The 12,201-nt window shown below is 39.4% G+C and overlaps 1 protein-coding gene across 2 annotated transcripts; it reads left to right on the forward strand.

Annotated features, from left to right (window-relative positions):
- The first annotated feature begins 2,346 nt into the window (after positions 1–2,346).
- On the forward strand, positions 2,347–11,840 carry LOC114666366 (zinc finger protein OZF-like). Of its 2 annotated transcripts, none has more exons than XM_028821207.2 (3): positions 2,347–2,486; positions 8,425–8,812; positions 9,457–11,840. In XM_028821207.2, exons 2-3 carry the CDS (start codon positions 8,440–8,442, stop codon positions 10,635–10,637), a joined length of 1,554 nt encoding a protein of 517 aa, XP_028677040.1. In that variant the 5' UTR covers positions 2,347–2,486; positions 8,425–8,439; the 3' UTR covers positions 10,638–11,840. The 2 variants fall into 2 exon arrangements, with proteins under 2 accessions (XP_028677040.1, XP_051782051.1); XM_051926091.1 differs by lacking the exon at positions 2,347–2,486 and adding an exon at positions 5,538–5,813.
- Positions 11,841–12,201: the final 361 nt, after the last annotated feature.

Genomic DNA, 12,201 nt, shown 5'->3' on the forward strand with positions numbered 1-12,201 from the left:
CATACTTTGTCGAGAACCCTTTTTGGTATAGCGGGTCCACAGCTCATGTCAAGAAGCCACTTTTTAAATAAATAATCACCGCACTCGCGGCTTAGCAATGGGGCGTGGTGGTTGTGTGGCTGAAGTGGTTCCCAGGGTGATTCGTGATCTGGGCGTTTCTCACCTAAGTGCACAGTTGAGAAACCGTCCGCATCTGTGATTGTTTCTGGGGCTGCTGATTTGCCACAGCTGCCATGTCCTCTTCATAAATAGAAGCGCGAGGTGGCTAAGGAAAAAAAAAAAAGGAAGAGAAAGAAAAGCGAGAGATGGAGGTTGCAGGAAGCAGTGTGGAGAGAGAGAGAACCTGCATCGTCACACCCTTCTGCTGCAATAACAGTCTTCATTCTGCTGGGTGTGTAAGTATGTCCCAGTTTGGCACTTTGTTCAGGAGGGACTCTTCTCCATTTTTCTTCATCGAATTTCTAGAGATCCTCTAGGTTGGTGGGATGGCGCCACTGGACAGCAGTTTTCAAATAGTGCCACAGATTCTCAACAGGGTTGAGTTCAGGGCTTTGACTTGGCCATTCCAAAACTTTTACCTATCTGTTTTTGAGCCATCCCAGTGTCACTTTGGCCTTATGCATAGGGTCATTGTCATGCTGAAAGATTAATCTTCTCACAAGCTATAGGTTCATAGCAGACTGGAATAAGTTCTCCTACAGTGTTGTGTAGTACTGTATTTTTACCCATCCATTGTCCCTTCAACTCTGACAAGATTCCCAGTCCCAGTACATGAAAAGCATCTCCATTGCATGATGCTGACACCCCCATATTTCACCATAGCTATGGTGTTTCTTGAGACATGGCCAGTGTTAGTTTTATGCCACATACCTCTCTTTGAACTCTGGCCAAAAAGTTCTATTTTGATCTTTTCTGACCATTAAACCTTCTCCCACATCTTAACTGGGTCTGTCTCATCCTTTATGGCAACACCATCCATCCATCCATTATCCAACCTGCTATGTCCTAACTACAGGGTCACGGGGGTCTGCTGGAGCCAATCCCAGCCAACACAGGGTGCAAGGCAGGAAACAGACCCCGGGCAGGGCGCCAGCCCACCGCAGGGCAACACCATATGTTCTTTAATGTGGTCCTTCTTAAGGAATGGCTTCTTTCTTGCTACCCTCCCATAGAGGCCTGTTTTATGGAGAGCTCTTGAAACTGCAGACCCCTGCACCTTCACTTCAGTTTCAGTCAAAGAGCATTGTAGACTTCTGAGAGTGACGGTTGGATTTCTAGTCACCCCTCTCCCCAGTTGATATTTTGGTCTGATGTTTAGTTTGGAGAGAAGGCCTATTCTAGTACAAGCCAGGGTGCTGTGATGAACCTTCCACTTTCTGATGATGGATCCAGCAGTGCTTCTTCATTTTTTTTGTAGCCATTTCCTCCCTTGTGCATTTCAATGACTGTGTTTCTCACATCAGTAGAATGCTCCTTTGTCTCCATTTGTGCAGTGATTGTCCCACAAACACTATGGCCATACAAAGGGGGCTTTTTATATCCAGAGAGATATAAAGGACTCTCAAGTAGCACCTAATCATGCATAATTATAATCCATCCATCCATAATAACTATAATCTTTGTGTCATTTGTGATTCATTAGTCGTTTGTTTAAACCTGGAGCTCCCAAAGCACAGAGGTTTAAATGCTTATGCAAACATGAACTGCAGAGTTTTTTATCTTCGGTCAAATTTCTACAGAAAATGGTTTATTTTGAATTTGGAAACGAATTGTTACAGCCTAAGAGTTCTCATTAAAATACCGAATGGATAAATATATGTACAAATCTTTTGTCATGCAGGAAATTAGGACTTGTGAAGGAGTCTGCACGCTACTATAGATGGATGGCACAATTTGAATAACAGCCTGTATTAACCTTAGACTTGGAAAGATCTTCAGAAAAAAATGATTTAGTTTTGGAAGTAAAATCTGCTTTAATTACACTTTTTTCTTCATTTTGCTCCATCTGCCACCTTCAGACTACTGTCTAAGCTATAAGCCGACCGATCTCTCTCTAGATAAAGGGACACTGATTGCAGTTTTGTGTTCAAATTCAGTCTTCTAGAACTGCGGCCACATGTCATTATTGTAATGAATAGTCTCTTCTGTTTAAATGTGCTTGCCATATATCTCTCTTTCTCTCTCCCCACAAAGATGTTTACCGTAGAATTCAAGACATTAAAATATACAGCAGTATAACTGTTAAACTTCAGCAAGAAATAGTTTTCTGTGGTAATTTAAAACAAATAAATAAAAACATTGAGAAGAAAAGCCTATTACAATCCGTATATTATTGAATCTTTTTAAAACTGTGAAAAGTAAATTAGGAACCTCCGTCCAGCAGATGGCAGCAACTGATCATATTGTAAGTGATGGCAGTCTGACAACTCGGAAGAAGAGGAGAAATCAAGTAGCTGAAGCCGCGGCGCTCAGGAGTGTGTGTAAAGGTGCGTATTTAAATAATATAAAAATGGGACGAAACTGAGAAAGGAACAGATACAGGGGCAGTGTCGGTGTTCGGTGTAATCATAGGTGCTGGTCGAAGCCGTCGCGGCACATGACGCGTCTTATCGTCTCCCGTGTTTTGCGGGTGGGATTCGCCTGTTTGACCGTTTTTGGGCTTCTTTCTCTTTTGGTGCGAGTTTAACGTTCTGATGATCGCCGTCTGTTAAAGGCCACATGTCAGCGAGGAGGTATGCCGTGTTTTTTTTTTACGTGTCTTATTTTACCGAGAAGGCTGAGCTGTCTTTTTTCCCCTGTTATACCGGCGCCGCGTGAGTGAGTAACGGCCCACGTACCGTCTCTGGTCTCACGTCGCCTTACCCTTCCAGTCCCATTATATATTTTAATGTCCGAGACACGCCGCCCCAGCCCGTAACCGTTCATTCCTTTACTCAGTCGGTGTTGAGTCCTCCGTGATCGCTCTTCGTAAAAGCTGTGCTGCGCGTGCTGAGCTAAAGAATTGCATCTGGTTCAAGTTCAGTCCAAACCGTGCACTTTATTAATTACTTAAAATACAAAGCAATGTGCTAGGCCACATCGTTGCATGACTAACGCATAGTATTAATAGGAATTGACTTCTAGTTGGTGAAGTGGGAAACAGCCACCGCCTCCAACCCCAGTCCATCGGGGTTTTGAAACCGAACCTGTCACTTCAGAACATAATCAAATTTATAAGATCTGTAAGATACATTTTTTTGATTTATTTCATGGACAATTTTTTTTTTTTATTCTTTGTGAATGTTCATCTTCTGTCTTAGTGAGGTTTGCTGACTAGCTCTACAGTGTAAGTTCTGGGCTCATTGATGGGCTAAGCGAATTCAGTGTCTGTCATACGTTTGTATGGAAAGGTTTGGCATCCCTGGCCAAAATGGCTTATTTTGTTGACATCTGAAATACAAGGACTAAATACAAGTTTGACAACAAACAAAACAATAGCCTTTTTATGAAAATGTTAATGTACAGTTACTATTTATTTGAGGAAATGAATAAATGTTAAAGTAAATGTGGCATTTAGAAAAGTCTAGACCCCTTATCAGTTGTAAGTTTTTAGAAATTTCTAGGTTGTAAACTTGTGAGGAGAAATTCGCTAGGATGGGAATGAACCTGTGTTGCTAACAACACAATTGATACACAACATGGTGTCTACAAAGATAAGTAAAATAATAAAGACATTCAAAGCAATCAATGATAATTATTCAAAAATGGACAAAATATGAAACAAAGCATTAAAAAAATCTCAAATCATTACAAATGTATCGATGAAATCAAATTTAAGTTTGACTTTTTAAAAATGGCATTCTTTTTACACTGTAAAAAATAATGTGTTAAAAGTACTTAAAAAAAAAAAAAAAAGGCAACAAATTACAAGCAATATTTTTGAGTAGATTTAATATACTGCACTATTGAGTAAACTTAATTTATTAATTTACTCAAATTTGCCTAAAATAAATGAGTTTGATTAAATATAAGTAGCGGCAAAAATGGTTTTATTTTACTCCGATTTTCATTTGAATTACAGTACTCAAAAAAAAAAAAAAGTGAGTAATAATGCAACGCTGGACAGTAACGACTGTATAACAAATACATGCTAAAATTCCATATATCTTTATTTATTTGAACACACACAGATAGTCACAACAACGGAGTTATATTTTCAAAGGAAAATTAAATCAAATGTCTGAGGATAATTTTTACTGAATTACTGACATTCAAATGTCAATGAAAATTTTCTTTTCTTTTTTTTTTTAACTTTCTTTAAAAAGTATATCCCAATCAAATAATGTCCCAGGAATGAGTGGTAAACGGATTGGAACCGTAGAGAGTGAAAGAGTGAAATCCTGAGGCAGATGGCGCTCTTCAAACATGTCCTGCATTTACGCCAACATATCCGCTTAAATGAACTGGCCGCCTTTTCCACTACTTTTCAGTATGCGATAGCGAAAATTCTAAAAAGGACGTAGGAAATCAAACATCGCTAAATAAATCACAGTGTTAAAAATTAACCAAAAAAAACATTACCTATGTAGAACACTAATTAAATAAGAGATCAAATAATACTGTGACGGTTAGGCAAACGTCTTTTTATGTTGTTTACAGGTCGTACTTTAGGACAAACACCATAGCGTTCTCAAACTTATCTCAAAGTGTCATTTTCTTTTTCTGTGTAAAATAAAATTTTAAAACGCTAAAAAAAAAAATATATATATGGACATACGTAACTATCCGAGAAATGTGCTGGCTTTTTAAAGCAAACCAACGAGGTAGGTTATTAGAAAGACGCTACCTTGTTCGCCATGTTTCCCATATGAAGGGAAAGGTTTCGTGAAAACAACAAATGCTTACGTCTGTAACTATACGAAATGAAATACTAGTTATTCATTACGGAATTAATATGCTTTATACTTACACATTCGTAGTAAAATAGCTCTTATTATGGAGAAGCGTTACAGCTGAATGCGTTGTTGTAAAGACCAAGAAATCGATGTGAGAAGAAGTGCCGTGTCATTAAATTTAACTTACAGTAACTTAAATGTGTTCAATTCACAGTATAGTTTTTTTTTACTTAGAATAAGTTGTAAACATTTTTGATATTTTAAGAAAAATAATAAGTTAACATTATTCTTAATTTTTTTATTGAATTTGAATTAAATAATAAAAAGGGTAAAAAGTAATGATTATTTTGCATATAGTTACCTATTTTTTATTATTTTCACACATTACAGTGTATGGTTGGTTAGATAGAAAGATAGATAGAAACATGAGTGGCACTATATGATATATAGACATAAATAAATACATACATACATAGATTATACACAAACACTATAGTCTGAACATGCATCCAAATGACAAATAAGACTAGTAAATTAGTTCAGTAACAAAAAAAGAAAAATGGGGAGAAATATGGAGATTCTGTAAAAGGCTGCTGTTTGCACAGCCCCCCAGAAGTATCTCCCTTGCCCCCAGTAGATTCTGCTCCCCAACGGCCCAAAAGTGAAAGCTGGTGTTGTAATTCTGAGGCATTGTCCATGTTTTTCCAGAATGTTACAAGTTATTCAGTAAGGTCTGATATTTTTTATGCTTTTGGGGAATGCAAGTATATTTTGCTTTATCCTGTTTTATTATTTTAAGATTTATTAATTTTATTATGTTTTGAAAGTTTACTGCAACAGCATTTTGCTCAGGTGTCCCTATAACATGGTGAGCCATCACTAGAGGGTGTGATCGTGGAAGTTGCATGTGATGACGTCATTAACTCCACCATGTAAAAGGTCAGTGTTGTGGGAAACACTTCATCTATGATTGTGGAACACTTGCTAAGATTATACGTTTGCTAAGCAACACGGGGCTAAACATTTTGTGTTGTACTTGTATAAAGGATTTTAAATTTGAGATGAACTTTTAGGCTTGGGTGCACAGTTGCTTGTCATCATTGCAGATCAACTGCTTTGTGAATCCTATTTTATAGTATGGTACTTTTTGTTGGGAATCCCTTTTATGATTTCAGAAATATATTAGCCCTACAATAAAGTTGTTTTTTAAGGGCTTTTGCAAATGGGTCTGATTTTGTAAATTTTTATTTTATTTTATTGAATTTACTCAAATCAAATAACATTCCATACAAGCAAGTCAAGTCTTACAAAACAAGGTTTGAAACAAATCAACCCCCCCCCCCCACCCATGAGAAAGAGAGCTAAGCTAACAGAGTACAACATTGTGTGACAGATAGGGGGAGCTATCGCTCCCTTGAACCTTGGATCAGACATCAGATAAAAGTCCAATAATGACTTTATTATTATTAAAATGTGGACCAAACACCCTCTACTCCACAATACTCATAAATTAAACAATACACAATCAATAATCAATCCTCCACTTCCAGACACGTTGCCATCCTTCCTCCCGACTCAGCTCAACCCTGGGATCTCCCACAGTCCTTTTTATAGTTCTTGACCTGGAAGTGTTTCTCTTCTCACTGTCCATGTGACTGGCAACACTTCCAGGTTGGATGAAAACTCCTTTTTCTTCAACCCGGAAGCACGTCATTTCCTTTGTCCATGTGACTGGGACGTACTTCCGGGCTGTAGTGAAAATACAAGTCTCTGGGCCTCCCTGCAGCGTCTCCTGGCAGCCCCGACGTTATCCAGCAGGGCTGTACAAGAAAACTTCAATGTCCATGATGCCCTGCTGGAATTCAGGGCACCACCATGCTGTAGGAAGGGCTCCATCTGGCGGCCTGGGGGTATTGGCTGGGATGACTGGCCAGCCATATCCCACAATTGATTGTAGGAAAAATAAGTAAATAAATAAATAGAATAAAAAAAAAGTTATTAATCTCCGAAGGGATTTTCAATTGTGTTATTATTATGTTTTGTATGTACCGCAAGACCACTTTGTGTAGCTTGTTGCTAGAATGTTTTTTTTTGGTTCTCACAAGTCTGGCATTGTTCAAAGCTCGTCATCCAAGATTGTGGATAATTTCTAAGAGACTTTGATGTACAGTGGAACCTTGGTTCACGACCATAATTTGTTCGAAAACTCTGGTCGTAAACCAATTCCCCATAGGATTGTATGTAAATACAATTAATCTGTTCCAGACCATACGAACTGTATGTAAATATATATATTTTTAAAGTTTTTAAGCACAAATATAGTTCATTAAACCATAGAATGCACGGCGTAATAGTAAACTAAATGTAAAAACATTGAATAACACTGAGAAAACCTTGAGCAACAGAGAAAACTAACACTGCAATAGTTTGCGCTATAGCGCTACCAACCACTAAAACACTTTTTAAGCACAGGGAAAAAAATGAACATTTGAAAAAATCTGTAATTTAATAAACCACCAAGAAAAGTAACATTGCAACAATGCACACTACAAACCGATCGCTGTAAACAGAAGTGAAAACAAAATCAAGCTCAGTGCATTCTTGAACTGCCTTCCTACCTTATGCGTCCAGCTCTCTCTCTCGCGCTGCCTGTGTGTGTGCGCGTCGCTCTCTCTCTCTCTCGCGCTGCCTGTGTGTGTGCACGTCGCTCTCTCTCTCTCTCGCGCTGCCTGTGTGTGTGCACGTCGCTCTCTCTCTCTCTCGCGCTGCCTGTGTGTGTGCGCGTCGCTCTCTCTCTCTCTCGCGCTGCCTGTGTGTGTGCGCGTCGCTCTGTCTCTCTCTCGCGCGCTGCCTGTGTGTGTGCATCTCTCTCTCGCGCTGCCTGTGTGTGTGCATCTCTCTCTCGCGCTGCCTGTGTGTGTGCATCTCTTTCTCGAGCTGCCTGTGTGTGTGTGTGTCTCTCTCTCTCTCTCTCGCGCTGCCTGTGTGTGTGTGTGTCTCTCTCTCTCTCTCGCGCTGCCTGTGTGTGTGTGTGTGTCTCTCTCTCTCTCGCGCTGCCTGTGTGTGTGTGTCGTTCTCTTTCTCTCTCTCTCTTTTGCTCGCTGCACAGGAAATGCACAGGGAGAGACTGAACATGTACAAACAGAAAGAGAAACTGGCTTGTTTGTATACCGAGTGTGTGATCGTGACCCGAGGCAGAAGTTTGGTGAACTTTTTGGTCGTAAACCGATTTGTATGTGTATCGAGACGTTCGTGAACCAAGGTTCCACTGTATTCTGATTTCTGTTTTGACTTTCTTGAACTACAACTTCTGACATACGTGTTTTGGTTTGATGAAAGATTCTTTAGTCTGATTGGTTTTTATCCATGGATTTGTTTTGGCTTATGTTAATCTCCCGTTGTTTTTAATCAGCCCGTGTGGCCTGCAATTCTGTATCGTTTAGAAGTGCACACTTCAACAAAACGCTGTAAAAAATGTTATATTATGATTGATCATTGGTTCTCAACATTTGTATAAACTCAGTTTTCTTAATTCTTCTCATTATTTCAGAATATTAATAATACTATGGAGAAAACAAATGTGAACATTAAGGAAGAGGACTGTGAGTGGGAGTCGGTGCACTTTCCTCAAGAGTGTGCCAGCATCAAAGTGGAGGGTTCTGAATGGAGACAGATAGACGGTAATGAAGAATCTGAGCCAGCAGCTAATGAGACTGCCCTGGAGAAAAGTGCAGTTGTAGAAGGCATCAAAGCAGAAGACATCAAATCTGAGTCTCTCCCTCGGGATATCTGTCCAAGTGAAGAGCTAATGGGAACAGGCTTCACAGAAAGTAGATCTCTCTCTCTCTTGAGCCATATTGTCCAAGTGAAGATGGAACCCTTGGGTTATGACATCCAAAGGACTGAGAGAGCATCATGTTCAAATCATTCTGTAGAAGGTAAGAGCTGAAATAAAAACTTGGGACTAATGTGATTAATATTTAGGGGGTGTCTTCTCTTGCTCTTTTAACTGAATTTAGAAATTTAGGCTAGTATGAGTATGTGAGTTTTGTGCTGGATTGGTTAAAACTAGTAATAACATCATTTTGAACTGAATTTATTTCCATGTTTTACAAGCCATTACTTTTTTTTGGGTAGCTGAATCCATTTGTGACATTTAGTTTTTAACTCATTTTTAAAAGGGCTAACAATCTTTTCTGGTGCTGTTTGTAAGTTCTGTGAATACTGTTGCTATAGGTTTGTTGTCAAAATGGGATGACCTGTGACATCATCAGATCAAGAGTATAAAGGCCAGCACCACTCACTTCTTGGTCATCTAAAATTGTGGCTGATGACTTGTAAGAGTGTGCTTTGCTTAGTTTTTGGCCTTGAATAACAGACCTCTGATCTTTTAACATTTGAGTTTTGGTGTATGCTGGAACTGATTTTAGGGTTAGACTTTAGTTTGTCTTAACTACCTTGTCATTTATCCTGGTTCCTTCATTAAAAATTGCTTGGGAGTAAACATTTCTATATTAAACTACTAGCTGTTTTTAGAAACTTGTTATATTTACTTGAAATTGTACATTTTGTATTTCTGCAGATTTACATGAGAGTGACTGTGTCTCTCCACCATCATATTCTCATACCTCCCTTCAGTGCAGGCCACGGCACACACAACCTAATGAAAATATGAAGATACTCACATCTGACTCAGAGATTCTGATACCAGCTAATTTACAGTATATGTCTGTGCCAATGGTGACTGTGACAACAGTTGACACAATCAGCACTCAACCACAAGTGCAAGGTTCAGATTCAACAGCTTCGGATGTCTGCCCAGATATCAGGGAAACCTTTAAATGCAAGTTTAAATACAAAGATGATCCGAGTAGTTTTATACGACGGAAGCCATATTGTTGTCCTGAATGTGGAAAAGAATTCTCTCACAATAGCCAGCTTCAGATCCACATAAGAATTCACACTGGAGAAAAACAATATTGCTGTTCTGAATGTGGTAAACGATTCTCACAGATGAACAATCTTCAAACTCACATAAGAATTCATACAGGAGAGAAACCCTATTGCTGTTCTGACTGTGGCAAACGATTCTCCACCAGGAGCAGTTTTCAGAAACACAAAAGAATTCACACTGGAGAGAAGCCATATTGCTGCCTTGAATGTGGCAAACTATTCTCACAAATAGGACATCTTCAGATCCACAGGAGAATTCACACTGGAGAGAAGCCATACTGCTGCCTTGAATGTGGCAAACGATTCTCAGAAATGAGATGCCTCCAGGAGCATACAAGAATTCATAATGGTGAGAAGCCGTATGGTTGCACTGAGTGTGGCAAAAAATTTTCACGAATGAACAGTCTTCAAAAACATACAAGAATCCATACTGGAGAGAAGCCGTACTGCTGTTCTGAATGTGGTAAATTATTCTCCAGCAATAGTAATCTTCATAAACACATAAGAATTCACACTGGAGAGAAGCCATATGCCTGCTCTAAATGTGCCAAACAATTCTCCAGCAGTACTAGTCTACAGATCCACACAAGAACTCACACTGGAGAGAAACCATATGGCTGTACTGACTGTGGAAAACGATTCTCAGTAATGAGAAATCTTCAGACCCACACAAGAATTCACACTGGGGAGAAACCTTACTGCTGCTCTGATTGTGGAAAGCGATTCTCAATCAGCAGCAGTCTACAGAAACACACCAGAATTCACACACATTGTAGTGCCCAGAATGAGGAAAGTAGGCAGAAGGAGTGAGTAGTACTGTATGTGCAGCAGTGACACTCCAAACTATTCAAGCCTTGATTGACTCCATGAGATGTGCTGCTTTGATTTTAGGTCTGTATTAAAACTGTTCAATTTGAAACTTCTTGCATAGTATGGGAAAGATCATCCATCTTGGTTGATGACATCATCCATCCATCCATCCATCCATTTTCCAACCCGCTGAATCCGAACACAGGGTCACGGGGGTCTGCTGGAGCCAATCCCAGCCAACACAGGGCACAAGGCAGGAAACAACCCTGGGCAGGGTGCCAACCCACCGCAGTGATGACATCATGCCACATCATTTCCTGACATATTTATTGCTAGCAAACAAAGCACAGCCTAGCTAACACCAATATGTCTGTTGATCTAAAACTTGAGGCTAAAATTATAAGCAGATTAATAAAGAAACACACAATAATAAAAAAAAATCCTATCTAAAGCAGGGTCTTGGAGTGGGCCCATGGCAGGAACAATTCTTGGACAGGATACCAGCCCATCGCAGGATGAACACGCACACTGGAGCCAATGTAGCATCTCCAATTCACCTAACGTGTTTGTCTTTGGACTGTGGGAGGAAACCCATGCAGACATGGAGGTATATTGCAAACTACACAGGTAGAGTTTTAACCCCTGTCTCCTTATTGAGAGGCAGCCTTGCTACCACTGTGCCACTATCAAAACAAGCAATGATAATTATGCAGCAATGGCTGAAATTTAGGAAAAAACACAGCAAAATCAGTACAAAGGCCAGATGGGCAGTTTTACTGGCCTCACCAACATGGAAAGGGTTAACCCACGTAAATGAGGCTAAATAAAGAAATTAAGAGGTCTGGGCACAGACCAGTGGTCAACCAAAAATTAAGAGGAGAGCAGGCCTTGCTACGGTCCCATACTAAATTCTCAGTTTCTGGATAAAGTATATGTCAGAAGGGCTTGTGCACAAATGGTATTGTCAAGAATCCACAGGTGACCAGTTCAGGTTATGGCCTCCTGTAATCCACTAAGAGAAGAGGATGATAAATTGACAGAAAAAAAGGCAAAGATAAGATCAAGGGGCTATGAGAATAGAAGGAGAAGCAGCCTGTTATTAGGAGGAGGAGTGATCTAATATTGTTTAATATGTCAATATCAGCCGAGATGAGCAAAAAAAAAAAAAAAAAAGAGAGAAAACCACCATATTTAAAAAGAAAATCTGAGATGAACAGATATGCTGGGCTGAAAAGACTATCTTGGAAAATAATTATCATCTAGAAATGCAAAATCCTCAAAAGCAACTGATTCTCAAATAGTGATATATGAGAGTAAGTTAATAATAATTTGCATTTGGCTTCTAAAATGTCTTAGAAATACAGTAAAAAGCATACAGAAATATCATTTTTCCACATAGACCCCAAAGTGTTGAGAAGTGATTGTTAGACAATTGAGTTTAAGCTCTTCTGTGAGGTGTTTCAGGACTCATCCTGCGAAGAAGTTTATGAAAGCCAAGTCTGTTGAGAATGATATCCTATGTAGTAATAGGACTAAAGTTGCATATGAGCTGCCACTTCATTGA

This window comes from Erpetoichthys calabaricus, chromosome 1, assembly GCF_900747795.2.
Source record: "Erpetoichthys calabaricus chromosome 1, fErpCal1.3, whole genome shotgun sequence".
In the NCBI taxonomy this organism is placed as follows: Eukaryota; Metazoa; Chordata; class Cladistia; order Polypteriformes; family Polypteridae; genus Erpetoichthys; species Erpetoichthys calabaricus.